The sequence below is a fragment of the Leucopleurus acutus genome (genome assembly GCF_964270905.1).
Source record: "Leucopleurus acutus genome assembly, chromosome: 7".
Taxonomy (NCBI): Eukaryota; Metazoa; Chordata; class Mammalia; order Artiodactyla; family Delphinidae; genus Leucopleurus; species Leucopleurus acutus.
The window spans coordinates 33,620,471-33,648,233 of NC_139150.1; the positions used below are offsets into that span (position 1 = coordinate 33,620,471).

At 52.2% G+C, this 27,763-nt stretch overlaps 1 protein-coding gene across 3 annotated transcripts in view; it reads left to right on the top strand.

Moving 5' to 3' along the window:
* Positions 1-23,871, top strand: part of TBC1D2 (TBC1 domain family member 2) — a gene marked incomplete at its 5' end in the record, with an annotated part of 42,161 nt that extends 18,290 nt beyond the window's left edge. For 2 of the 3 annotated variants that reach the window (XM_082841952.1, XM_082841953.1), the window contains 8 exons: positions 5,461-5,856; positions 9,600-9,710; positions 11,727-11,914; positions 13,011-13,487; positions 19,269-19,389; positions 21,714-21,899; positions 22,675-22,796; positions 23,430-23,718. In XM_082841952.1, the coding sequence (XP_082698078.1) occupies positions 5,461-5,856; positions 9,600-9,710; positions 11,727-11,914; positions 13,011-13,487; positions 19,269-19,389; positions 21,714-21,899; positions 22,675-22,796; positions 23,430-23,637 (1,809 nt within the window). In that variant the 3' untranslated portion in view covers positions 23,638-23,718. Of the gene's footprint in view, positions 1-5,460; positions 5,857-9,599; positions 9,711-11,726; positions 11,915-13,010; positions 13,488-19,268; positions 19,390-21,713; positions 21,900-22,674; positions 22,797-23,429 lie in introns of all 3 variants that reach the window. The other variant, XM_082841954.1, reaches the window with a different exon arrangement.
* Between the last annotated feature and the right edge of the window lie 3,892 nt (positions 23,872-27,763).

The window sequence follows — 27,763 nt, forward strand, 5'->3', positions numbered from 1 at the left end:
GTGGGCAGCCTCCCATGACTCGGCCTTTCCTTCTAAGGCATTAGGAATTGTCAAATGAAGTGGAGAGGCCCCGGGAGACCTAGATTTCATTCCGCTCTTGGAGATTAGTACAGGCTGCCCAGGATGTTGACAACTCCCCTACAGTCATAGTGAAAATGTCAGGAGGAAGTTGTTCCAACATTAAAGAATCTGGACTTTTTTACTATTTCACTTTCCAGCAGACCTCAACCCTGTCCTGGGGCAGATAGTGGGGAGGAGATCAAGTCTTGGGGTTTAGCTTTTGACTCACGAAATGAGTGGATAGTGTGCTCTCTGACCCATCTCCCAGATGGCCGCACCGCCCCGGCACACAGGATCTTAGTTCCCTGACCAGGGATCCAACCCACGCCCCCTGCAGTAGAAGCGCAGCGTTCTAACCACTGGACCTCCAGGGAATTCCCTCCTCCTCTTTATATGGACTTATAATCATGTTTTCTGAAGAGGCCTGTGTCCAGATTCATAAAGCTGGGTGCCTGGCACCCAGCAGCTGCCCCAAACATGCAGGCTTTGATTATTTTGGCTGTGACTGTGGCATTCCCTGCTCTCCTTGTTGATTCCTTCCCGCCTTACGAGGGGTAAAAGCACCGCCCTCCCTCCCCGAGGGGCTCTGGGAGATGTGCTTGTGGGTATAGCAGTGATGGGAGGAGGCCATCCTTACCTTTATTCCACATTTAGAAGGGGGACCCCAGCCAGACCAACTGTGGGGTTTCATGTTCAACCCAAATACCAAAACCAGTGAGGAGGAGAGAAAGAGACTGACTCTTGACCTAGAGGTAACACAGAGGAGTCTGGCACAATCTTGGGGTGCCCATTGGTACCCTAGGCACTCAGAAATGCTGGTCAGAGAGCAGCTCTCCATCTGAGACCTTTTAAGTGTAATACCTCAGCTGGGGAAACAGTCCCCTGGACTTCCTGGGCCCATGTCTACACGATGCCCTCCTGTGTCTCTTCAGTGGGAAGGTGCCTCAGGCTGCAAGAGGACATGGGAACTGGGGGTCTCATCCTGGCTCAGCCAGCCAGGCAGACACCGCCAATAGCTTTAGTGATTTTTAAGGATTTGTATCTCAAACTCTGTTGGATGCTATGGAGGGCACTGAGGTACACTGGGCCAAATCCCTGCCCTTGGGGACCTCACCCACTGGATTGAACACAAGTAACTGCTGGTATGAAGTGTGGCCCCAGTACTGTGCTGGCTGGTGCCTTCCACACACTGTCTCTCCTCTTTACATCAGTTATCCTCTCCTTTTCCTGACAGACTGGAGTTCTGAGAGGTTCTGCGTGCCCATGACCTCCTGGGCACTGAGTCAGGGTTCAGGCTCTGGTCTGCCTGCCTCCAGAGCTTCTGCCCTCTTCACTGCACCGCGTTCAAGGGGCTCAGAGAAGGTGGCTGACTAGTCCAAGGTCACGCAGCTGGAAGAGCCAGGACGTAGGCACTGGTCTCCTTCCCCAGGTCCAGGACCCCTCACAGCCCAGCCGTCTCCTCCATGCTCTCGCAGTGTAGCCCAGTATCGGACACAAGCACCATGACTGCTCCTCAGAAAAAATGAATGCACTCCCTGTGATTCCAATACCCATTAAGCCATTATCCATCCCAGTCCCCTGCAGCGCTGGCCCCCCAAGAGATTTGGACTCTGGGAGACGACACCAGATGGCAGCTTGGCCTGGTGACTCAGGCTTTCAGAGTCGGCAGCGTTGCATCCAACCTGAAGGCTGTCTGCTCCGACAGATGGAGGGCTGTTGTTTGTGGGGATGTTGGCTGCCAGGAATGGTGAACCCCTCCCCCGGGCCCTGCCAGGGGCCAGGTTAGCTCACTCAGGATTACTTGGTGAAGGTGTATAATTCACTGAGGAAACTTGATCAGAGCAAGGTGCCGCCTCTCCCTTTCCTAGAACCCCAGCCGGAGACTTCAGGGTACAGGCCCTGGGGAGGGGTATGGGCCTTAGAGGGAGAGGGGGTGAGAGGGCCCCTGTGCTTGGGGAGGCACACTTGTCACAATTTCTCTCTTACCCTTTCAGTGACTCTTGGTGGAGTAGGACCATCATCTCCATTTTACATACGAGAAAACTGAGGTTCAGTTTTCTGAAACACCCGCATTAGTGGATCTGGAATGGGAACCGAGGCCTCTGTAACTCCCAAGCCAGTGCTCTTTCACCTGTTCCCAGCTGGCACTGAGCCCCTTAGGGGTCAGAGGCCGTCATGTCCAGGGCACTCCCAGTCCAGTGCTCTTTCCACAAGCAGTGTTGGATTCACCCACCTTGATTCTAGTGAGCAATGAAGGTATCCACACTTTAATAAGATAAATGACTTATTGGCTTTTAAAATGTTTACTAAAATGACAACTTATTAACAGTTGTCAAAATCTAAGATCGACCAAACAATGATTCAATTAAGAAGTATTAAAAGTGTCACTTGATCAGCTCTTCTACTTCAAGACTTGGTCCTAAGGCATTGCTTATGACTGGGAATTGGAAACAACCCAGATGTCCATCCTAGGAGGTGGGATGAAGGGAACTTTGTGCTCCATACAAGGAATACTCTTGAACTGTTGCAAATGATAGTGTTGCTTGATAACGACTGACCTGGAGAGGCGTCATCACATTGTAAGGACGAAAGCAGCCTCAAAATGGGATATTCAAGTTTTCTTTTCGTTTTCATTATTTCTATTTGATGTATATGTGCATTTTTGTGACTGGCTTAATTCACCTAGCATAAGGTCCTCAATGTTCATCCATGTTTTAACATGTGATGGGATTTCCTTCCTTTTTAAGACTGAGTAATATTCCATTGTATGCCACATTTTGTTTATCCATTCACCATCGACAGACACTTGGGTTGTTTCCACCTCTTGGGTCTTGTGAATAATGCTGCTATGAACATGGGTTATTCCCATTTTTAAAGAAATTGAAAGAAGCATTTCGATGCAGAATCCGTTAACTGCACATCATGAAGAAGTGAAGGGTCTTAGGATTGGAGTTGGGAGCCTTCTGTTCTAGCTGCAGTTTTCCCAGTCATGGGGATCCACCAGGTCCCTTTAGTCCTCTCTTGTCCTTTCCTGAGCTTCAGTCTCCCTGCGTGAGAGAGGGCTGACTGAACCAGGTGGTCTCCCAGGGCCATCCAGCCTCCAGGTTTTCCGAATCCATGATCCATTCCCACTCCTCACTTTACACTTCCTGCTCTGGCTCCATCCCTCTCCCGGGTTCCTTTCTTCCTGTCTTATTCTGGTGCAGGGGTCCTGGGGTGGGAGGACAGCCTCCCGGGCTGGTCTTGTATTTGAAGAGCCAGATGTGGGAAGGGAGAGACAGCTGATGTAGTGAAATGGGCTTCAGAGTTGACTCTCCCAAAGTTGGCAGACAGATACCCCCCTGATTCTGAGGCTAGGGCAAGTCTGAGCAGTGGCATGTACTGGTTATTTCACCAGGCAGTTACCCCAGGTAATCTCCAAATCTCAGCTGACTCAGAAAATGGTCTAGGCTTCTCAGTTATCCTGCAGCCACAGGAATGTTGATCTGGGTCAGTACCGCCCTGGGAAGCTGACTTCTAAATCCCTGACGTGCCAGTTCGGTTTGCAGCCACCCGCCCCTCCCCACCGTCCTGCCACACCCAGGACCCACAGCTCCGTACCTGTTCCTTCATTCCATTGAGGCTTTGCTCAAGCTGTTGGCTCAGCCTCGTCTGGAAAGCCCTCCCAACCCTCAGCTCCCACTTTCTGCCCTTGTCTCCCACCTGCTGCTTGACCTCACTGGCCCTCCTCATTCTTCAGGATCAGTTTAAACTGCTCCGCCTTTCTGTGGAATGTACTGGTCTTCCCCCGCCTCCGCCCCAGGCAGAAGTCATCGCCTGCTGCCCTGAGTCCCCACAAACACCCTTGCTTCCCCCTCTCACGGTAAATCATTCCGTGACAGTGGTCCACCTTTGCTCCCACCAGCCTTCGTGGTCCTTGAGTGTGGGAACTGTGACTGGCGCCTCTCTGGGTCCCAGGGGCTGGCACTGAGTGAGTGCGTGATAAAGGTTAGATGGATGGATAGAAGAGAGAGAACCAGAGAAGGGACAGTCACTAGTACCAAGGTTTCGGAAGGTGTATGCTAATTTGGTCTTATCATTAGCTTCCGAAATGAAGTCATGATTTTGGGCAGTTCTCCAAAATGGAATTGTTCTCAGCCTATCCAGCCAATCATTTATTTAAACACTTTGGCATGCATACAGTTAATGTGTCCCCAGGAAACCACGCTTTTCCAGATGAGACTGGCCTGGAGCACAGCAGTGTGAGCTAAAGGCCCTAACTGCCGGGTCTGCGGTTCAGGTTCACGTGGGACTGGCTGCTGGGCTGTCTGGCTTTTGATATGCTGATCCTGGTCCTGAATGAATTCACATCCCTGCTTTGGAGCAGGACAGGTCCCTGAATGCTGGGGAGGTTGGAAGCTTGAAGGCACAGGGAGCCACACCTTGAATTTCCACATGAATCGGCTGCCCCTGCCAAGGAATAAATCGAAGCCGTTGCTTCTGAACTCCCAGGCGCTTCTTGGCACCTGCCTTGCAGGCATTGTTGGATGGGCTGAGGCGTGGGCCCTGGGTGTGTGGCGAGGCTTGAGGATTGCCAGTTTGTTTTCTCTAATGCCACCTCAGCTCGATTGGTAGTGACTGCTTGAATGCCATGTTCAGAAGGATTCTGAGGCCTCAGCTAGGCTTTACCGGGAAAGAGTACTGAGGTTGATGAGTGATGTCTGCCTCAGGGGTAAGAAGGAAGAGCCATGCCCACGTGCCATGCCGCTGCCACCCCTGCTTTCATTACTGACCGAGCACAGGATGCTCAGTGTCTGGATGATTTGGAGTTAAATTCCACTCTGCTGGGCCTCAGTTTGTTCATTTCTGAAACAGACATATTAGTTGGGGAATGGGCAGGAGCCTCAAAGTACTGTGGCCTAAAACAAATTGGAAGTTTATTTCTCCCTGACACTGAAGAATCCCGAGTGAAGTGTGCAGCTCCGAGTTGGTGGGGCGACTGTGCCGTCCTCAACATGCAACTTCTGCTTGTGAGCCCAGCCTGGCTGCTCCGGTTCCTGCCGTTTCCCAGCCAGGAGGAAAGGGAACTGGGCCGGGGGAGCACGTGCGCAGTGGTTTGGAAGGCATGACCCAGAAGCTGCCCACAGCATTTCTCATATCCCATTTGGGCACAGTAGTCACTTGGCCACACAGAGCTATGAGCTTGGCTGGGAAATGTAGTCCTTTGCTGGGGAACCATGTGTCCAACTAAAACTTTTCTGAGTAGAAAAAGAGAATGTGGGTGCTGGTCAGTGATGCCCTAGGGGATGTTGCCCGCCACCTCTCAGGGCTCTTAGGAGAACTGATGACAGCCTCTGCCTCACCTCTGGCACGTAATAGGCCTTCCCCGAGCTCACCGGGCTCTTCCCTTTCCCCGTGCAGGAGCTGGTGAAGATCCTGCACAAGGCGCTGGAGGCTGCCCAGCAGGAGAAGAGGGTGTCCAGTGCGTACCTGGCAGCAGCCGAGGACAAGGACCGGCTGGAGCTGGTGCGGCACAAAGTGCGGCAGATCGCGGAGCTGGGCAGGCGGGTGGAGGCCCTGGAACAGGAGCGGGAGAGCCTGGTGCAGACGGCGAGCCTGCGGGAGCAGGAGGTACAGGAGCTGCGGCAGCACGTGCAGCTGCTCCTGGACAAGAACCAGGCTAAGCAGGAGGTCATCCAGAAACTCTCTGAGAAGGTCACCCAGGACTTCATGCATCCCCCCAACCAGCCCCCTGCACCCCCAGATGCAGCTGACAGGGACCTCCTGAGCCAACAGGAAAAGATGGAGCACCTGAAGGTAGGGACCCCTCCCTCCAGGCCCTGGGGCCTTGGGGGAAGGCACTGCTCTTGACCCCAAGGGTTTTCTGGACAGAGCTGGGATGACCCTTAATACTGGAGTATTCACATCTGAAACAGACATTGATAGAAATGGTGCTACACGCTTCCTCACTTTCTTAACCAGTAGGCCCAATGCAATTTGACCTTTTCATGACATCCTAGGCTGAAAAGTGAAGGTATCTCTAAATCATCAAAGTAGAGATGAAAGAGCCCAAGATGGAGTCAGAACTCCTAAGCACTCTGGAGCCTGGCCTGCTCAGCCTCCTTTAGCGCCACGCTGATGCTCTCAGGAGCCCCCGAGGTGCCCAGCAGCCCTCCCCAGTGGTCCTGCACATGAGTAGTGACCTGTGGCTGGCTGTAACTTGCTCGTGATAATGACAGTAATCGCTACTCCTACTTACAGATTGTTTACCGTGTGGTAGGCACTGTCCTAAGTGCTTTACTTTCATCACTTCACTTAGTCCTCGCACCAGCCTGGTGAGGTAGCTGCTTATGTGCTCCCCACTTTACAGATGAGAATGCCAGGGCTGAGAAAGGTGAAGTAACTTGCCCAGGACCGTGTGCAGAGGAAGTGGGGGGACTGGAACTGGGTTGCAGCTCACCTCTCTGACTAGTCTTGTCTGCTCTGCTGCCTTCCAGCCTCTGTGGCCCTTCCAGCCACCACCATCATCCCGGCCTCACCCTTGCCCAGGGTGTGGCTTTCACCCGGGAAAGGCCACCCCATCCCGCAGGGACCAGTTGCAACACAGGGGGCAGGAACTTTATTTTAAGTGTGATACCTGCCGCGGGCTGCAGCCTCCTCTCTGGAGGGTGGTGACAGGAGCTGGGGATAGGTGCGCCTAGAACCCACCGTCCCTACAGGCAGCCACATAGCCCCAGTCAGTCCTTCCCCAGCCCTCGCACCCACAGCCACAAGAGTATACATCGGATTACCACGGAAATCCTGTGCCGCTGTATCAAAGACCTGCTGTCAGACGGGGTAAGAGGGGGAAAGGAAGAAAGAGAGAAATCCGGGAGCTTTTGAGAGACCAGTGGGCAGTGTGGTGTAGTGGCCACTCCCCAAGCTCTGAAGTCAGGCAAACTGCCTCTTGCTAGCTGTATGACTTGGGCAAGTTATCTCACCTTTATATAACATGGCCTAACCAGTCCTACAAACAGAGTTGTTAGAAGGGGAAAGGAAGATGACATGAAATCCAGATTCCCTTCCCTTTCTTTCAGCATGAAAAAGCATATAACCAGTCTCTAAACCTTCTCCCTTATTTCGTCTAAAATCAGAGATTCTTTTGAGTGCAAAATGAAAACAAAACCTTTCAAATGCAGATGAAGCTAGGTTGTCAGAAAGCTGTGAGTCCCTCACAAAGCAGTGAAAATTGCTTCCATGAGATTGCTTTCCTACCCTGCTCTATCCTGCTAAGTGTCTTCTTTCTGTGCCCATCCTGCTGGAATCCACTGTTGAAGTCCCAGTAGAGCAGCATGGGGGTCAAAGTGCCTCGCTGCGTGCCTCCAGACCGTCTCAGAGAGTTGCCCGGAAGTATGGACTCACCTAAATGACTAAGCGTGCCCCTGAGTTTGCATGTTCAGGAATTTAATTTATCAGTGAGCCCAGATACGAAGAGATTCTGGGTACAATTCACATCAACCATGCTTATGTTTACGGCTGCTCCTCAGAGGTTGTTAGAAAGCTATCAGTCCTGCAGCTGACACCTTGGAGGTGTTTTCTGATAGGAGTTGCATGTACTAGACTCCCTTATTTTTTAGCCTTTAGGTCTCTGATCTAGAAAAAAATAGAAGACCCATCAAAACTCCACTGTTTTTAAGTTTTAAGTTTCACATTTCCTACTTGCCCTTGTGGTTAAGTACACTCAGCTTTAAGGAAATGCCCCCTTTTTGAAACTGTCAGTGTGAGGACAGAATCACTGACTTCTTGAATATCAGAGCCGGAAGGACTCAGAGATCTAGTCTGCCCCCTCATTTTCTGGCACGGTCGGCCGAGTCCTGGAGAGGGGAAAGGACTGGTCCAAGGTCGCACAGTACACGCAGCAGGGTTACAGCCTGACCCCAGGTGTCCCCACGTCCAATCCACTGCCTTCCCCACTAGCACAAGGGCTCGTCCACACGGCATTTCCCAAAGATGATTCCCAGGTCCCTGGTCCCTGTGAAAGCAGGAGGGCAAACTCTCTTCTTCCCTGTCCCCTTTCTCCAGTTATATTTTCCTCCTTTGCCTCACTGGTGACAGTCACGTGGCTTTTCTCATCTCGGAGCTCTCTCTTTTTCCTCCCTACAGTTCTGAGCCAAGAACACTCAAGGTAGGGCAATGAGTGAACGGGAAGGCACTGCCCAGATGCCACCCCACCCAGGCCCACGGCTGCTCTGAGGGGCGCTTGTACCTGCCCTCCTTGTCCGGGCTGCAAGCAGAGTGCCCTGTGCGACACATCCGAAGCCTTGGAGAGCCCCTGGACATGAATTGGAGCTTCTGAGCTGGGAGGGATCTTGGCCAGAATGAAGAGGGTCAGCACGGCCTATGAGCTGTACACAAGTGACCCATCCCTGATATTGAAGTGCCATGGGTGAGGCGTGCTGTTCTTAATTTCCTGATAAATCAGGGCCTATCCGAAGTCATACCCACAATAGTCTCTCATGCTCATCTACAGGCCAGTACATTTTCTTGAGTGAGAGAGAAAGGGATTGAGTTTCCATTCGTAAATGCCCTGGAATTGCTAGGTATCACTGTGAGCATGTGTTGTCCATTGTTCCCACAGTGTCCATCCAATCAGAATAAAGATTGAGAGCCATAGCTGCAGCTGTGGCTACTCCTTTCAGGCTCCTGCTTGACCCTCCCCAGTGCATGGCCAGCTTCTCCTTGCATACCCCAGCAGGAAGATCATACTGCCTCCCCTGGACAGCTTGCAAAAGGAAAACTCTAGGCTCAGATATAAACATTACAGCTTTATTCATAATAGAAACAAACCAGGGACTTCCATGGTGGTCCAGTGGTTAAGACTCCACGCTTCCACTGCAGGGAGCATGGGTTCAATCAGGGAACTAAGAGCCCGAATGTCACATGGCACAGCCCCCCAAAAGAGAACCAAACAAAAACACTCAGGGCTCAAACTAAAAAAGCAACAGGAGAAGGATTATGTCTAAGTTATGGTAAACTCACCTAATAGAATAGTCATCAGACATTAAAAATTATCATTGGGAAGCTTCTGTAGCAACATAGAAAAGTATTTACAAAGTGATACTAAGTAAAAAATTTTCACCCAGAATTGTTCAGTATGATCACCAATATACGACAAAATATTTTTATTTAAAAAGCAAACACTACTTGAATGTTTTCTCTGTTTTGGTCCTTGTATTTAGTGTGCACGTGACCTCACTTAGTCGGCTGCCAAGTGGGGTAGTTGGTATTTGCTCCTTTTACAGATGAGGAAGGAGAGGGTCAGATTGATCCAGTGAGGCCTCCCAGCCAGGAAGTCAAAGCCAGGACTTGAAGTCCAGGCTTAATGCTCTCTCTACCATGTCATGCTGGCATCAAGATTAGAGAAGGGGGCTATCACTATTATTTTTTTTCTTTCAGACTTCCTTTTCTGTTGCCATTATTGGAAATTTCTAAAGGAAGAAGGTGTTGGCAGCTCATCTGAGAGTGAGGACCAGGGAGATGTTTCTGGCGCAGCTCATTAAATGTTTTGCTCTCTTCTCCAGGATGACATGGAAGCATACCGGACCCAGAACCACTTTCTCAACTCCGAGATCCACCAGGTCACAAGGATCTGGAGAAAGGTAGCTGAGAAGGAGAAGGCCCTCCTGATGAAGGTGAGGCACGGGAGCCCTGTTCTGGCCCTCTCTGTCCCCAGCCACCCTTCCAGTCCTCTCACCACCTCACCACTGGCTCAACTCTCTCCTCATGACCTGACTGCTCTCCCTCTGGACCGTGCCCTTCATGAGCTGTCTTCCACATATCAGGGATCTGTGCTCTGCTGACTGCCGCTTCTGATCACAGAGGTGAGGGGAAGAGGCAGGCAGCCACTGCAAGCCCCCACCCCCTAAAGTAACTGCCAGGGAATTTAAAGGGCCTTCCCCCTCTTTGTATTTCCCTTTTTCCCCTTTTGTCTTTTTTTTTTTTTAATAAAGCCAGCCTTTCTCTCTCTTTTTTTTTTTTTTAAATTTTATTTATTTATTTATTTATGGCTGGGTTGGGTCTTTGTTTCTGTGCGAGGGCTTTCTCCAGTTGCAGCAAGCAGGGGCCACTCTTCATCGCGGTGCGCGGGCCTCTCACTATCGTGGCCTCTCTTGTTGCGGAGCACAGGCTCCAGACGCGCAGGCTCAGTAATTGTGGCTCACGGGCCTAGTTGCTCCGCGGCATGTGGGATCTTCCCAGACCAGGGCTCGAACCCGTGTCCCCTGCATTGGCAGGCAGATTCTCAATCACTGCACCACCACGGAAGCCCCCCCTTTTTCCCCTTTTGCGAGCCAGGTATTAACTCTACATTCCAAAACCGCCACAAATATGTGGGAAATTAGAAAGTGACCACGCATGCCCAGGGAAAGCCTCAGAAAAGACCTAAGAGGAGCTTAAGTTTATACCTCAGGCTGATCCTGGGCACAGAGGCAGCCTACAACAGTCAAAACCAAAAACCAAAACAGCAAACCCTAGGTAAGAAGGAGTATCTGATTTCCAGAGTTAACATTGGCATTTTTAATAATATATTAGCTAGTTATTTTACCAGCAAAAGCAGGTTTATTCGGGACTAACCAGAGGAATTACAATTTGGGATACTTGAACTATGGTGAACCACAGGCAGATTCAGGGAACAAGGAAGGGGAATTTGCTTTTTATAGGGAAAAGGAAGGGGTTGGGAAGGGCTGTGATAACCAAAAAATCCATTGGAGGAAACTAGGAGTCCCAAGTATGGAGGCTTCTCATTGGCTGGATTGCTACAGTGCCTGATTGGCTGAGCTGTCTTGGCGTGGAGAGAAGTTTTCCTGTTCCTGCTGGATAGTAGAGGCAGCTTCTTGTCAGAGATGTAGGTGAACATCTCTTCCTGTTTGGAGAAATTAATGATGCCTGTGGCAGGGCCTGAGAGGTCCCCATACAGGCCTGGCCGGACTTTTTTAGCTGAGCTTTCTTTAATTAATTCCACCCTACCTTATTAGGTTCAGATGTCCAGTTTTCAACAAAATATCACAAAGCATACAAAGAAAGGAAGATACGGGGGTAGGCAGGCAGGGAATGTGCAGTGTGTGTTCCACGAGGTGGGAGAGAGGTGGTGTGTTGGAGAAATGGAAAAAGCCCACGTGGTGGCAGAAGGCACAAGGGCAGTGTCCAGAGCTCCATGTCCATCCATCCCCTGGGCACTGCTCAGGTATACCTCCTGCAGAGAGCTTGCTCTGCGCCAAGTGCCCTGGAAGGGCTTTGTATACATTGGCTCATCTAGAGTCACATGTAAGAATTCTGAGGCAGACTCTGTATCATCCCCGTTGTTCGGATGAAGAAGTTAAAGCACAGAGAGGTTAAGTAACTTGCCATAGAGCACCCAGCCTGCAGTAACTGATCTAGGATAGGACTGCAGGCAATGCCCACCTCTCCCCTCATTTTTCTGAGTCTAGCCCCAGCCCTGGGCCTGGTTCTCTTGCCTGGAGCCCTGTCTGCCTTGCTGTAAACTCTTGGATTCAGGACTCCTCTCCTTTCCTTTCTATGAATGGCTGGGGCGGGGGGATGGGAGATGAGCGCTGGAAGAAGGGCTGGACTGCCTAAAGCTGTTCAGGCCTCAGGCCTCTGGCCCAGGCCCAACCAGGTGGCCTGACCAGCCCCACCCCTCCCTCCCACAGTGTGCCTACCTCCAAGCCAAGAACTGCCAGGTGGAAAGCAAGTACCTGGCGGGGCTGCGGAGGCTGCAGGAGGCCGTGGGGGTCGAGGCAGGCGAGTGCTCGGAGCTACTGAGGCAGCTCATCCAGGAGGCGCTGCAGTGGGAAGCCAGCGAGGCCTCAGCTGACAGCGTTGTGCTGAGCCCCATCAGGTGAGCCCAGAGCAGGGCTGGGTCTTCATGACCTGGGGGCCGCCAGCCACCCTGCTACCAGTTGCTGCTGACCGTGTGTGAGCCCTGCACATGCTTACCTCCTTGTACCTCCGGATTAGTGATCATGTGGTTGAAATGAGCCCCATTTTACAGCTGAGAGGCACCGCAGGCTCAGAGGAGGCAGCCCTTTGCCCAAGGCCACACAACATATTAGTGCATCTGACGTGGGCCTGCCTCCAGAGTTCTGTTTCTTCCACTTCCCCAGGCTGCCTCCCAGGGGTGTTTGTCAGAGATGGGAGGAGAGGAGACAAGCCAGCTGCCTCCTTTGAGCCAAGCCTTTGCTGAGCACAGTGGACCTGGGCAGATAAATATACAGAAGGGGCTGTGGCTGGGGTCCAAGGTCCCTAGAGGCTGGATGGTCAGTCCAGTGGCCAGAGCCCAGGCTTTGGAGCCAGACTTGGCTTTCTCACTGTGTAACCTTGGACAAGTCACTTTACCTTTCTGAGCCTCATATTCAGCCTCCGTAAGATGTGGGCTAAGAGCCCTGCTTTGCAGGATCATGAGGATTAAAATGAGGTAGCACAGGCAGAGCACATAATAGGGGCCAATAAATGCTGACTCTATGAAAGGCCATCTGAATGGGTCCCCAGCTCTCCTGTTTCTGCTTGTTGGTGGTGCTTCCTGTTGCCCATCTGTCCTTGGGCTTACTGGCTGTGGAAGTGGGGTTCTGTAATGGCAGTAGAGGACTTCTTGGGCCTAAGGCTTCATGGAGTAATAAGAGGGTCCTTTATATTTACACAGAATGAATGAGCAAATATCTTTTCAGCACTTGCCATGTACCAGGCACTGTCTAGCCCCCTAGCAATTTACATCAGAGGATCTCATTGGGTCTTCATGAGGCAGAGCAAGGAGTTCCTATACCCATTGTACAGAGCAAACTGAGGTTCAGAGCACTGAAGTGACCTGCCCAGAGTTACATGGCCAACCTGCAGTGAAGCGCAGGCAGTCTTCCTGCCCAGGGTCCACCCTCTCCCCGCTGCCCCTTATCTGGGGAAGGGCCTTGCAAGATGTCGCTGACACAGGCTTTTGCTGGCAGCGAGTATGACGAGTACGGCTTCCTGACAGTACCCAACTATGAGGTGGAAGATCTGAGGCTGCTGGCCAAGATCCAGGTGCTAGAAGTGCACTCCCACCACCTGCTGGCCCACGAGGCCGTGGAGCAGCCGCTGCGGGAGCGCTGGGCTGCCCTGGGTGAGCTGGCCCCCTCTGCGGAGATCAAGCAGCTGCTGCGGGCAGGCGTGCCCCGCGAGCACCGCCCGCGTGTCTGGAAATGGCTGGTCCGCCTCCGTGTCCGGCACCTGCAGGGCCCCGGCCGCTACCAGGAGCTACTGAGCCGGAGCCAGGCCTGCAAGCACCCCGCCGCACGCCAGATCGAGCTGGACCTGAACCGGACCTTCCCCAGCAACAAGCATTTCACCTGTCCCGCCTCCAGCTTCCCTGACAGGCTCCGCCGGGTACTGCTGGCTTTTTCCTGGCAGAACCCCGCCATCGGCTACTGCCAGGGCCTAAACAGGTAAGCCACACAGCCCCCGTGAGGGCACAGCCTCTGCCTTCCAGGGCACCTCTCTGTCTCTCTGGAGCCTCTCAGAGAGGTCAACCCAGGGGGCTTGGTCCCCACCATATGGGTGAGGACAAGCAGGTGAAAGGACGTGTTCAAGACAGATTTGGGCCAGAGCCCCAGGCTCCTCGTCCCGTGCCCTCTCCTGTGATTTGTCCTCAGGGTGGTGCCACTTCCATAGAGAGCACGTGAGCGGGCCCGCTGGGGTTGTATAGCCCACAGCCAGCTCACGTATTGCATGACTGCCTGGGTCAGGGATCATTGCTTTAAACAAAATCCACTCAGAGGAGCCCAAGGAAAAGAGAATTTGTAAATGTTACAGAGGAAGCTCCCAAAAGCCAGGAAAAGGAAATAGAGCTAGGGACCAGATAGATGGTCTTCGGAAGCCGAGGCAACCGCTCTGTCTAGCAGGGCCATAGCACAGCACAACGCCAGGGGGCACCATTCATGCCATATTCCAGGGGGACTCTGTCCCCTGAGATTGTGCAGCCCTCTGTGGGCTGCGTGGTCTCTGGCCTCTCTCATAATACATGGCTGCTTCCTTCTCTCTCAGCAGACCAGCCTCACTGTCTGTCATTCCTTGGACATTTAGGGCCCATCAGGGCTGTCAGAACAGCGTCCTCAGCCCCTAAGTCAAGCCTTTCAGCAATCCACTTGTTGATACCCTCATGTCTCAGGCCTAAATTCCCAAAGGAAGGAATCTGTCCCAGCCTGGATTAATTTCTACTTCTGGTTCAACAGCAGGAGACAAGGGATAGGAGCTGGGGGTGGGGTGGGGTGGCTTGGTAGGGCTGCCCCCGCCAGTACTTTGGAGAATTCTCGTGGCTGCCCCCAGTTATCTCGATAGAGGTGGCATAATCTCAAATATTTCCCAAAGCAAGTTTCGGTTCAACTTTATTTTATTTATTTATTTTTTAATACTTTATTTTATTTTTTTAATTTTTTTAGCATCTTTATTGGAGTATAATTGCTTTACAATGGTGTGTTAGTTTCTGCTGTACAACAAAGTGAATCAGCTATACGTATACATAGATCCCCATATCCCCTCCCTCTTGCATCTCCCTCCCATGCTCCCTATCCCACGCCTCAGCTTAATTTAAACACATATATACTCAAGCAAATTTTACATAAGTCATTCTGCTCTTTTTTTCAGGTAGTGTGTGACATTTACTTAACACAGAATAAATATTCAGTGTCCCTACTCAAATTTGAATGATTCCCAAGGATAGATATTTTTGATACTTTTTTTCCAGCTTAAGTTGGGTGAAATTGAGCATATACATGTACCATTACTGGGAATTCAGAGTTAAGCCCGAACAGTAATGCCTCTCAGTCTAAGCCTCCTTGGAAAACATGTTCAGATTTCATGCTGCTCTAAACGTCCGCTACAGGAGATGTCCATAGAAATTCATTCATTTAACAGCTGAGCAGAAGCCTGCACGCTTCTCATCTGTTTGAACATGTTAAAATCCAGAAGGCACAAAACTTTTGAATCCTCTTTTTAAGATTAGATTTGAAGGGAGCTAGAAGCTCTGAGACTGTATGAATAATTTGTACATTTCGTGCAAAGGTCAGGTAGGAGCTAAGACGTAATGAGGGCCTCCTGCATGCCAGGTACTTACATACCTGATGTCATCTAATCCTCAGGAAAACCCTGCGAGGTGAGCATTCGTGCCCGCCATTGCCAGGTGAGATAAGAGAGGGTCTGAGAAGCTAAGGAACCTGCCTGGGCCTCACCATGCATGGGCTGCTAACCCTGGTCTCCGGACCCCAGACCTGGTTCTTCCTACCATCTGTGCTCACTCAGAATGGGAGCTGTAGCAGAGAGTGTGCTGAGGGCACTCAGAAACCTTTTTTCCTGATCAAATATAACCTTTTTTGAGAGCAGGAATGGAGCTAGCCACATATGGGCTTTGGAGTCTAATCTATACTGAAGGAGCAGGGGGAAGATCCCAAAGCAGGAGGGGATCTTAAGGTAAGCCATGTAGAAAGGAAAGAAGCCGCTCCCTATGTGGAAAGAGGCAGCACCAAAAGTTGCTGAGGGGTATATAGGAACAGCTGAGACCAAAACCAGAGGTATTTCTTTACTTCTTTCTTTGAATGCTATAGTTATTGGCATTTAGGCAGATGTTCATACTATTGCTTTAAATAGAAGATTATTTGTAATAGAGCCTGTTTAAATGTGGAGAGTGCATTGTATTCTTTCAAAGGCCCTTGTGCAGCTGCTTTCACTTGTCTGGGTGCTGCCATCTAGTGGCGGCTATTAGAACTGCATGTGTGGTTTCTCGAGGACAGAACCTGCTTTTATGCAAAAAACCCAGCCTGTTTAGAGGGAGACAGATATCATAGTAATGATTTAATGCTAATTCAGAGCAAAATTTTAAAATCCATTTCGCTGTAAATTATAAGTGGATTTAAAGTAGTTTTTCCTTTCCTACATCACCCTCCTTTGCAGACCTACTTGGGCCTGAATGTCTTCCGCTGGAGTCTGGCTGTAGCCCTGAGCAGTTGCTAGGACCCTAGTGAGTGCCAGCAGCCTCTCATCACTGACCTTTTTTTTTCCCCACGGGTTTTAAGTGTACAACTCAATGATCTGGAGTAAATTCACAGAGTTGCACAGCCATCACCACAATCCAATTTTAGAACATTTCCATCACCCCTAAAAGACACCTTGTGCCAATTTGCAGTCACTCTCAATTCCCACCCCCAGCCCTGAACAACCACATATCTACTTTCTGTCTCTATGAGCGTGCTTGTTGTGGACATTTCATATACCAATCATAAAATATGTGGTCATCTGCATCAAGTTTCTTCCACTTAGCATGTTCTTGAGGTTCATACAGGTTGTAGCATGTGTTTTGTTCTTTTTTTAACCAAGCAGCATTCCATTGCATGGATGTGCCATACTTGGATTATCCAGTAACCAGTTGATGGACATTTGGATTGTTTCTACCTTTTGGCTATTATGAATAATGCCATGAACATTCCTGGGCAAGTCTTTGTGTGGATGTATATTTTCCTTTCTCTTGGGTGCATCCTTTTTTTTTGTTTGTTTTTTTGTGGTACGCGGGCCTCACTGTTGTGGCCTCTTCTGTTGCTGAGCACAGGCTCCGGACATGCAGGCTCAGCGGCCATGGCTCACGGGCCCAGCCACTCCGCGGCATGTGACATCTTCCCGGACCAGGGCACGAACCCGTGTCCCCTGCATCAGCAGGCGGACTCTCAATCACTGCGCCGCCAGGGAAGCCCGGGTGCATCCTTTTTAACAGAGATTCAATTTCCACTGTCTAAATGCACCATAAAGTATGTAAATCTTCTTCTTCTTCTTCTTTTTTTTTTTTGGTTATAAGAATGCTGCCACAGATATTCTTGTGTTTGTGCTATTATTTCTGTAGCATTAAAACACACCCAAAAAGTGAAAAAGTCATGAGGAATACACATCTAAAATTTTCAGTAGCCCTAACAAATTTCCAAACACCAACAGGTAAGGCCCATAGAGAGGAAGGGGGACCTGCGAAGGAGTCAGGAAAGGGGTGGCCGGTACATGTCAAGGGCGGAAAGCAGAGGCTGGCTGAGGGTGAGGCAGCTTCCCAGATCTGTCCTTCAGGAGTTAAGCCCAAAGACTGAGGCACAGGCCAAGGAACCTCCTTGTGACTGTAAATGAGAACCTATGGCCTGGGCATCCTCAGGGAGACCAGTCTTTGAGAGGTTAAGGGCAATATGATTTGGAAACAAGGCTCATGGAAGTAAAAACAAGGTCCTTTGGCCCCCTCCACCAGAGGGGTCCTGAGTATCCCACCAAGCATATTGAGAGCATTCCTGGATTCAGAGCTCGTGTCATACCCTTGCCCCCAGTGGCATTATTGGGACTCTCAGAAACAGTGGTATCCATTCCCAAAGGCCCTGGGCCTTGCTTAGGGCCTTCCATGGGTGGAATCTTAGCAGGATTAAACCTCCTTTTCTGACACAAATGCTTTATCCTACTGGTTCAGGATTGTGTGCAAAAATTAAAAATAGTATAAATCACTGAACGTTATCAACGGGCTCACACATCAAATCACTGACCTTTTAATGTGAGCAGAAATCGAAGCTAATTCTGACACCCACTCCTGGACTGAGAACAGTGGAATGAGGTAAGATAGAGAGAACAGGCTGGACTTTGGCAGTCCTCTGCCACCAACTGATTGTGTGACCTTGAACAAGTCACTGTTGCTCTGTGGGCCTCGATTTTCCTGTCTCTGCAATGGCCAGGGATGGCCAGCAGAAAGTAGCTGCCTGGAGCCTTATCTTGTGAGTTTCTGAGGCAGCCTCCAGACTCAGTGGGAAAGAGTACCATGATCAATTAGTTATGTCTGCCCTGGGCATAGACAAAGAGAGTGTTGGCTGGTGTATCCCATTTGCTCTCTCTGAGCTAAATAATCTCTGTAGGCCTTCCCACTTTCCCATCTCTGAGAGGCCAAAGCCTACTATTTCCAGGAGACCTGTAACTGTTCTCTCCATCCACTCAGCTAAACTAAGGACGGTCTGTAACAATACTTTAGCCAGAGTGGAGAGAAATACCTTCCCAATCCACTAGGGAGAGAAAAAGGATTTCTTTTTTTCTTTTCAGAAACCCTGTTTATTAAAAAAAAGTGTAAACTTCAGAAGATGTCGGAGGTCACGAATCCAACCGAGTAAGAGCCCAGAGAAGCATCAATATCTGACAATGAAATGTGCTCTTTAAGTCCATTGAGAGTGTGAGGCTGCCCTGTGCTGAAAGCGGCAGCTCCCTGAGGGTGTTCAGCGGGTGCACTGTGCACAGCCCCACTAGGCAGCCCTGTATTAGTCATGTGGGGCTTTGTTAACGTGAGATTTCTAAGAGGCTTTGTTAAGATATGTATATCATAAGCCTCTAAAAGGGGGCTAGAGTATGCAGTGTTCCCCAGCATCTTTGAATATGGGACCATGTGCTCACCTAGCATCTTGAGAGACCAGTACATTTTGGGAAATGTATTCTTGGATTCACCCTGGACAAGACCTGCCAGGGAAGGTGGGGGAAGGAGAGAAAACAGTGCTTCTTCCAGGCAGACATCCCTGCTCAGCATTGTGGGTTGTCTTCTTTCTTATCCATGATCTCATTAGAGCCTCATGATAACTCTAGGGGAGAGGGGAAGCAAAGGAGAAAAAGAATTCCGAGTATTGAGCACCTGGTACATGCCAGACAGTGAGCAAGATGCTGTATGTCTGTCTTCTCAATGCCTCACAGTCCTGGGAGGTGGATACTGTTAACCCCACTTGACAGGTAATAAAAGTGAGGCACAGAGAGGTTAGCACACTTGCCAAGGTCTCAAAGCCCATGAATATTAAGATGAGGATACCTAACCTTTATAAAGCACTCTCACTACGTGTTAGGCACTGTGCTGGGCAGTTAACATGTATTTACTCTGTTCATCCTTACAACAGTCCTGTGATTATTATGAGGCTGAAGCTCAGAGAAGTTAAGTAACTTGCCCACGGTCACCCAGCAAGGAAGCAACAAGACTCCAGAGGCCCTGCTCTAAGATGATCCCAGTTGTTCTGGAAATCCCCTAGGTAGTCCTCTTCAAAAGCATGTTCATCTTGCCCCAGTTTCCAGGAACACCAGCCTGGTTAGAGAGTGGGGTTGGGCAGGACATCCCCCAGGGAGTCACCCCTGCCGTGGGCTGCCTGGTTGTGACTTCTGTGGGTCACTCCAGGCCTCCTTCCCTCCCACTCCAGACTGGCGGCCATCGCTCTGCTGGTCCTGGATGAGGAAGAGAGTGCCTTCTGGTGTCTGGTGGCCATTGTGGAGACCATCATGCCAGCTGATTACTACAGCAAGACGCTCTTGGCATCCCAGGTGAGCAGGGCAGGGAGGGGACTTGGGGGCCATGCAGGTTGGTGCCCCTGAATTGTTCCTACAAGTCAGTGAATCTTGGAAAGGTCAGGAATCTCTCAGGCCTCCATTTCTCCCTCTGTACAGTGGGCCAATAACCCTTCTCTGGGACTGCTGCAATGTTCCAGTCAGCTGATGGCCTTGAGAATTGCTGGGGCCCTGCCCACACGATAGACTGTTGTTATTCCAGTGGGGACATTACATCACTAGAAACAGTGGATATCCTATGGAGGGGAGGAGGAGAAAATCTAGTGTCACTAGATTTTGACTGGTGTTTGCCAGTCAAGAATTTCAAAACAGAGGTCAGGTAGGGTGGAAGTTGGGACTGGGAGGATGGGAGGTGACAGTGACGCTTCACACACACGTATCATCACCAACTGAGAAATACAGCTACCTCCATCATCTCATGACCCCCTCCACTGCCCTCTGAGCACACACCAGCCCTGGAGTCAGGTGGAGCTGTGTTCAGAGCCAGCCCTTCAGAAACCAGCCATCTGGCCTTGGCAAGTGGCATCACTTCTCTGAACCTCAGGCTTGCCTGCTTTTGAATGGAAGTAACACTACTTCCTGGGCTTGTTGAGAGGTGTAAATGCGAAACCATTTCAGACCTCCCACCTCACCCTCCAGCCTCTCCCTCCTTACCCCTTGTCCCATTCTTGCTGTATCAGTGCGTCTGCTTTATGGAGAGATGCTACCCAGGGAGAACTGTCTCACTCCCCCCAAAACCTACCAAGCCATTACCTGCCCACCCATCCTGTCCTCCTTTCCTACTGTGAGCACCTAACACTGTTTCCTCCTTCTGGGATGCCCACCTGGGTGGAGGGGTAAGGAGAGAGATCAGAGATGAAGATCAAGACTTAGGAGTCATCAGGAAATAGGTGGTGAATCAGGTAAGGATTGTGTTTTGCTGTGTGGCAGGGAGGCCCAACCTAATAGTGGCTTAAATGGGGGGTTATTTTTCTCAGATAATGAGAAAGCTGAAGGCTCCTTCCAGCTAAGTGCTCTGCCATGTGACTTTCATCCTCCTGCTGGTCACCTCGTGGTCATGAGATGGCTGCACCCTCTCTGGCACTGTGGCCATGGTCTAGGCTGAAAGAAGCAGAGGGTGAAAGACAGGCACTGGCTCCCTTTCAGACAGCTTTCCGGACCCAGCAACTTCTGCTTACATCTTACTGGCCAGAATTGTGTCACATGGCACCTCTAGTTGCAAGGCAGGCTGGGAGATACACAAATATTTCACTTTACAAATATTTTATTTTCACTTTTTAACATCTCTGGAATTGAGGTGTGTTGTATAACCAATATACTATGGTGTTTTTGTTTTGAGTACAGAAAATTTCAAATGTACAAAAGAACAGAGAAAGTGTAATGAACCTCCATGCATCCATTACCTAGTTTCAATAATTATCAACACAGGGTGGCCAGTACTGTTTTCACCTATACTCACACCCACTCCTCCTACTCTGATGACCTTGAAGTAAACCTCAGACATCATATCAGTTCATCTGTACATCCTTCAGTAGGTTCAGTGGCATCTTAGATTCAGTGAGTTACCCTAGGTTTTGGGCTGGACTCTTGGCCTGCACAGCAGACCTGGAGTTCAGGGCAGGGAAGGAAGGGAGAGGGTGTTTGCCACAGCAAGAGCTAAGTCTGGAAGAAAACTTAAATGGAGGGAGAGGGCTGAGAAACCCGCAGTTCCAAGAAAGAGAGCAAGAGGACCCTAAAACGGGCTTGTCACAGAAGTGGGGGCAGCCGCAGAACAACCGTGTCCTGGGGCAGGGAAGGAGTCAGTGCGGGCAGTGACCAACCGGGTCCAGTGAAACAAGGACAGAGGTATGATGTGACCACACTAAGAGGTCATTAGCAGCTATCACCCAGCAGCATCGCCCCCTGATGTCAGGTGTGGCTCCCCCAACACCGGCCCCCAGGACCTTGCCCTGAGCATCTTGTGCATCAGTCCCAAAACAGGTGTAGGGAAGCGGCCATGGTGTCAGCCAATACAAGCCTGGGGGACAAAGGAGCCAAAACTCCACTGGCCAAGAACTTACAGTCCACAGAGACCTCTGCATCAAAGCTCCAACCTGGAAGGCTGCTCGCCAGTGGAGCGACCTGTCTCCCGGCCAGGCTGGGCTCTAGCTTCTCCGGGCGCTCTGTGCCCCCAGGTGGGGCAGGACCCACTGGGAGCAGCCTGGGGCCGTGTGTGGACCAGCCGGGTGTGCAGGGGTGGACCGGACGGAGGCAGCCCCCTCCACAGGGCAGCAGCTGACAGGCCCTCTCTCGGCTTGCAGGTGGACCAGCGAGTGCTGCAGGACCTCCTCTTGGAGAAGCTGCCCAAACTGATGGCCCACCTGGGGCAGCACCGTGTGGACCTGTCCTTCGTCACCTTCAACTGGCTCCTTGTAGTCTTCGCAGACAGTCTCATCAGCAACATCCTCCTCCCGGTCTGGGACGCCTTCCTCTACGAGGGCACCAAGGTAGGGCACTGCGGGGGGTGGTGAGCAGGAGTGTCCTGGGCAAGTCCCTGCATCCTCTGGGTCTCGATTCTGCCCCTGGACAGTGGGAGGACAGAGCCCAGCTGTCAGGGCCATGGAGGACCTCTCCTGGGAGCGTGGCTTTGTAAACTCAAGTACTTTGCACCCCTGAGGGGAAGTGGTGCTTCTGCCTCTGAAGATGCGTCCTGAAGTTGGGGGGATTCCCTTTCCCTGGAGAGGAGGCACAAGCATGACCAGGAGGCGCATCGCTATTCTGTCCATTGCCCCTCAATCACCTGCCGTCTCTTCTTCCTGTTTGGACTGAGCCCCAGATTGGGAGGCTGGCACTTGGATCTGGTCCCAGCTCTGCCCCTTACCTCGCAAGGAGACCCTGGGCAGGCCCTCCCCTGACCTCCACCCAGTTTCCCCATGGTGGCTGACCTCACAGTTCACCAAGTGCCCTCGGATCTGTGTCTCCATTCGATTCCTGCTGGAGCCCCATGTAAAGACAGTGTTACCCGCCATTGGGTCCAACAGGGGCAATGCCTGGCCCAGGGTCCCAGGACAGTCCCCATCCCCAGATTCCAAGCTGTGCTCCCCTGTGGGATTTCCAGTCCACCCCCCCTCGGTGTTGCCCCGCACGTTTCCTCCAGGCCTTCAACCTCTGCAGCCTGTCCAGGGCCTTCCACAGCGCCTGGGGGCGTGGGTTCTGCTCCTGCTGGGGACTCCCTGCCCTGGCTCCCTGCGCCCCCTCCTGAGCCCCCACTTTACCCCCCAGGTGGTGTTCCGCTATGCCTTGGCCATCTTCAAGTACAACGAGGAGGAGATCCTGAGGCTGCAGGATGGCCTGGAGATCTACCAGTACCTGCGCTTCTTCACCAAGACCATTTGCAACAGTCGGTGAGAACACACTCCTGGGCCACCCTGCCCCTCCACCGTACCTACCCCACATGCATCCCTCCGGGACACAGAGCAGAGAGGGGGCTGGTGTTTCCAAAGGTAGGTTCATTAGCGATTCTGATCCTCCGTTGCAGCTTAGAGATCTTCAGGGACGTTCCACTGCCTTGGCGTCTGTCTGCCCCCTTAACACAGCATGCAGGGCCTCCGTGCTGTTTCATTTCTTGCCCACCTTCTCCTGCCCCCAACACCCATGCCCTATGATCCTGCCAAACAGAATTATTTGAGTTCCTAGGACAACCTCCATCTCTGGGCTTCTGGCCTTGCAGGCTCTTCTACTTAGAATGCCTCCTTGCCACTTCCACCACCACCATCTTTGCCTGGCCTACCTGTACTCATTCTTCAAAACTCAGCTCACTGTCCCCTCCTCCACGAAGCCTTCCCTGACCAACTTTTCCTTTCTGGGTTAGAGCTCCCACAGTGCTAAGCTTCCTCTTGCCTCAGTACCTGTCACTTTGGGTGGAAATTGTCTTCCTATTTACTGTTTCCTCCCTGGAAGGGGCCTCAGCTGCATGAGCAGAATGAATGCAGGGGTGCCTGGGACACCCGGTGACTGTGACTGTGCTCTCCCCCCAGGAAGCTGATGAACATCGCCTTCAACGACATGAACCCCTTTCCTATAAAACAGCTACGCCAGCTGCGGATGGCCCACCGGGAGCGGCTGGAGGCTGAGCTGCACGAGCTGGAGCAGCTCAAGGCCAAGTACTTGGAGACCCGGGCAGCCCAGGGCCCTGCAGTGCCCGAGGGTTGCACCAGCGAGGATGAGGGAGAGGCGGAGCCCTGACTTGGCTACCTGCCCTCCCCAAAGCCTTTCTCGCCCTTGGCTGGCAGACCCACAGGGGGACAGCCATGGAGCAGTGGTCTAGGCCCCGTCACCATGTGACCCTGGGCGAGTCCCTTCCCCTCTCTGGGACTCAGTCTCCCCATTGGAACATTGGCTCCTGAAACCATTGGTTGGGTTATCTCCTCATGAGCACACACCCAGGATACACCCCTCCTCACTTCCTCTGCAGAGCATTTTAGCACCCAGACAAGCAAGAATGCTGTCTTTATAGGGTAACCTTGAACACTCTCTAAGTTTTATCTGTGTATGACAGTGTAAATATTGGAAATAGTTCACAAGCTTTGGAACCTAAACGATTCTCAGTAACCAGTCGTTCCTGGGCGGGCCCAGGGCTCCAGAGTGTCCCACCACTAGGGCCTTCCCAGCCCGGGACGTCCCTGGCTGCTGTTTCTCTTGGCATCTCTGCAGGGCCGGTCCTGGTTCCTGGAGAAGCTGTGCAGTTAGGACTTCCGTCTTTCTGGGCAACAGCGCCTCTCCAGTCCTGGTTGGGCCTTTGTTCCAGTTCTGAACTCCCACCTTCCAAGGCCTGTATCCTGAGCCTTGCACTTGCCCTCGCCTTTCTCCTCACAGCCCATCAGGGGGACAGCGGGTGGGGAGGGTGTTCCCAGGGAAACCCCTGTCCACTACCAAGAGGAACTTGGTGTAGGGGCTGAAAGCCCGGGGTTAGCTACCCAACTTCTGATCTCCCACCACCAAATTCAGAGTCTGGGGCAAGAAAACTCACCTCTTTGAAAACTGGGCGGTTGGGAGGGAGAGGAACAGGTGGTGAGACGGACAGAGCCTGCAGCCCGTTGCCCAGTCAGGACTGGCTTGTGCAGAACTCAGCTCCAGTTCTTCTGGGCTCTTCCAGGCCCTTCCTCAGCAGACAGGCTTCCCCCATTCCCCTCAAGGCAGGGGGTTGAGGCTGCACAAGTGATTTCGGCAGCTCATTTCTCAGCAAAGCCTGTGCCTGTGCCGGGATAGCCTTGAGCTCAGCCATCTGTGCTATGAAGGGCTGGGGTGGGGATTCTCACAGGGAGACCTCCTGCTCTGATCTGAGGCTCTTCTCAGGGCTTGGGCGGCCACACCCATTGCTGGGGACCAGTGACAGGCCCTTCTGTCGCCCACTGGTGTGAACTTGAGGGAGGGGTTGGCACACCAGACACCTGGTTCCCTCCCAGCACTCCCCCCCAGCCCTGGGGTGGGGACCCTCAGGGTTCCTTTCCTCCCACATTTACGAGGGCTGCTGGGCAGCCTAGTTTCCTGTGAACACCCTTCACCAGGGTTTGATGGCCTTTCTCATTTTTGCTAAACTTTTTTCATCTGCTGAGGTCCTTTCACCACCAAACAGTAACTGTGAAGCATGATGGTGGTCTGAGGGCAGCCTGGGGGGCGTCCTGGCTACACCCCAACAGGCTGTAAGCCTCAGGGCCATCACCAAAGAGACAAGGGCTCTGGCCTCCTGGAACTCCAGGAGGATGAAAGGAGATGATGCTGGTGCTGAGCCTGGTGCCTGGCACAGAGTCAATCCAGCCTTGGGCAGTGAGTACCCTTTCCATGAAGAAAATGTCACCACGAGGGCCTTGAGGTCTAGAAAAGGCCCAAGGCTCCAGGAGAGACTAGGTCCAGCTGGTCCCTCTGACTCTAGCCTTAAAAATCAAATTCCTTCCTCAGCAAAAATACAGCAAGCAATCCCAGCTCAGACCGGGGCTGCTGGATAGAGGGCACCCTCCTCTCCCCTCCCGCCTGCCACCCCCCTTCTCTCCCCTTCCTCTGCCCACCCCCAACCTCTCCCCTCTCCACCTTCTCTCATCTCTCCCCTCCTCCACCTGTCTTCCCCCCCTCCATCTTTCCCACTCACACACCCAGGCAGAGGAGAAACTCTGCCCAAAGCTGGGTATCTACCCCCCTCCTCCTCCCCCACTGAGAGGGGTGGTACTCTGCAGCTGACCAGCACTGGGTCACCTCTGGTTCCTACTTGGCTGCACCACAGAATCACCTGAGCGCTGGGTCCCACACTCAGCCTGTTGTAGGGCGTGGGTACTGTGCTACACCAACAGGGTTGGGGACCACAGGCAATCAGGACTGACTAGGGGGCCTCCAGCCCTGGAGCCGGGAGCTGGAGCCAGAGCAAGAATGTGAACTGCCTGTCTTACAACACCTGCCCACTCCAGGCCAAGCTCAGTTTACAGATGAGGAGACAAGGCTCAGAGAGGTTAACTAACTTGCCTAGAGTCACACAGCCACTGAGTGGTTAAGCCATGTTCAAGCCTTAGAGGCTGCTAACTGCAAAACCAGGGAGGGCTCCTCCAAACTCACGGCACCTTCTCTGGATCCTAGAACACCTCCCCCAGGGGGAAGGACAAGTCTAGCCTATGGCCTCCTGAGTGGTGTAGGTCCTATGGGGATAGCTCCAGGCAAAGGAAAATGAAAGGAAGAAACATCTACCTGACAGGGAGGCTGTAGCAGGAACTGGTGGGGGTGGCCGAACCCCAAGAATGTCTGGGGTGCAGCTGCTCCCAGGGAGCCTGCCCACCCTCCCTCAGCTCTTCCTGAAAGGCGTTTGGGGCCCACCCCTGGTGTCAGGTTCCTGGCCCTGCACCACAGCTGTCGCCCCCATCCCCAGGGGCTGCTGCTTTCCCAGGCTGGAGGATCTGATCCCTCCCAGCTCCACCTCCCTACCCCAGGTGGTGGGCCCTCTAGCTCAAAGCATCCCTCTCCCAACTAGGCCCCCAGCGAGCTCAGGCCCATGCTCCATTCTCTAGGGGAAAGGAATTTCCCAGGGAAACTTCCTGGGGCAATATTCCCAAGAATAAAGGGGCTCCTCAAAACAGGAGGGAGGGCACTATGGAAGACCCCCACCCTAAAGTGGGAGATGCACATTCACTTTTACAGAATACCTGTGTTCAGGGTCCTCTCCCCCATGTTCAGAACCTCACCTCCCAGGTGCTGCTGTCCCCTCATTATTTCTCAGTTCAATCTGCCATGGGCACAGGACCATATTGTACAGAAAGCTCCATGTTGGGCAGGTAGAGGAGAACTTGCCACCCTCTCTCTCACGCACACACAGACACACACACATGTTCTGGTCACCCACAAGAAATTTACCCACACACGGCAGATTAAACAAAGGCCATGCTGACACAGGAAGGTGTTGGTTTTCTGGCCCATCTCAATCAGCAATAAGGCCCAATAGAAGGTGCTAGCAGATGGGCCCAACTTTGGAACCAGACCTATGTGTGTTTCCTAGCTAGGGACCCCTGGATAGGTCATCCCCGCTCTGGCCTCAGTTCACCCATATGTGCAATTCAGATGGTCAGTGGGTAGCCTTCATCAAATGGACCAGGGTTAGGGGGATGGAAGGGACAGGAGAATAAAGAACACACATATACACACAGCATCTCTAGGAAGAGTCCCAGGTTGTGTCTATTGCAGAGGCCTCTAATGGCCTCCCCTCTAGCCCACTAGTCCATATGTCCATGGCCCCCAGAAAGGTCCCTGTCAAACCAGCCTTCCCCCAAACACAGCCCCAGCCACCTACCGTCATGGCACAGAGTGTAAGATGCAGATACAACCCTGGGAGGGCACATCCACAGGGATCTAGGACGACGTGCTGGGGAGGTACATTGGTACCGACCCTGGAAAGAAGGATGAGTCTGTTTAAAAGACAGTAGGAGGGGGCTTCCCTGGTGGCGCAGTGGTTGAGAGTCCGCCTATCGATGCAGGGGACACGGGTTCGTGCCCCGGTCCAGGAGGATCCCGCATGCCGCGGGGCGGCTGGGCCCGTGAGCCATGGCCGCTGCGCCTGCGCGTCCGGAGCCTGTGCTCTGCAACGGGAGAGGCGAGAGGCCCGCGTACCGCAAAAAAAAGTAGGAGGGACTTCCCTGGTGGTCCAGTGGTAAAGGACCTGCCTTACAATTCAGGGGATGTGGGTTCGATCCCTGCTCAGGGAACTAAGATCCCACATGCCATGGGGCAACTAAGCACGCACACTACAACTACTGAGCTCGCGTGCCTTAACTAGAGCCCTCGTGCTCTGGAACCCGCGCACCACAACTACAGAGCCCCAGAGCGCATGCGCCCTGGA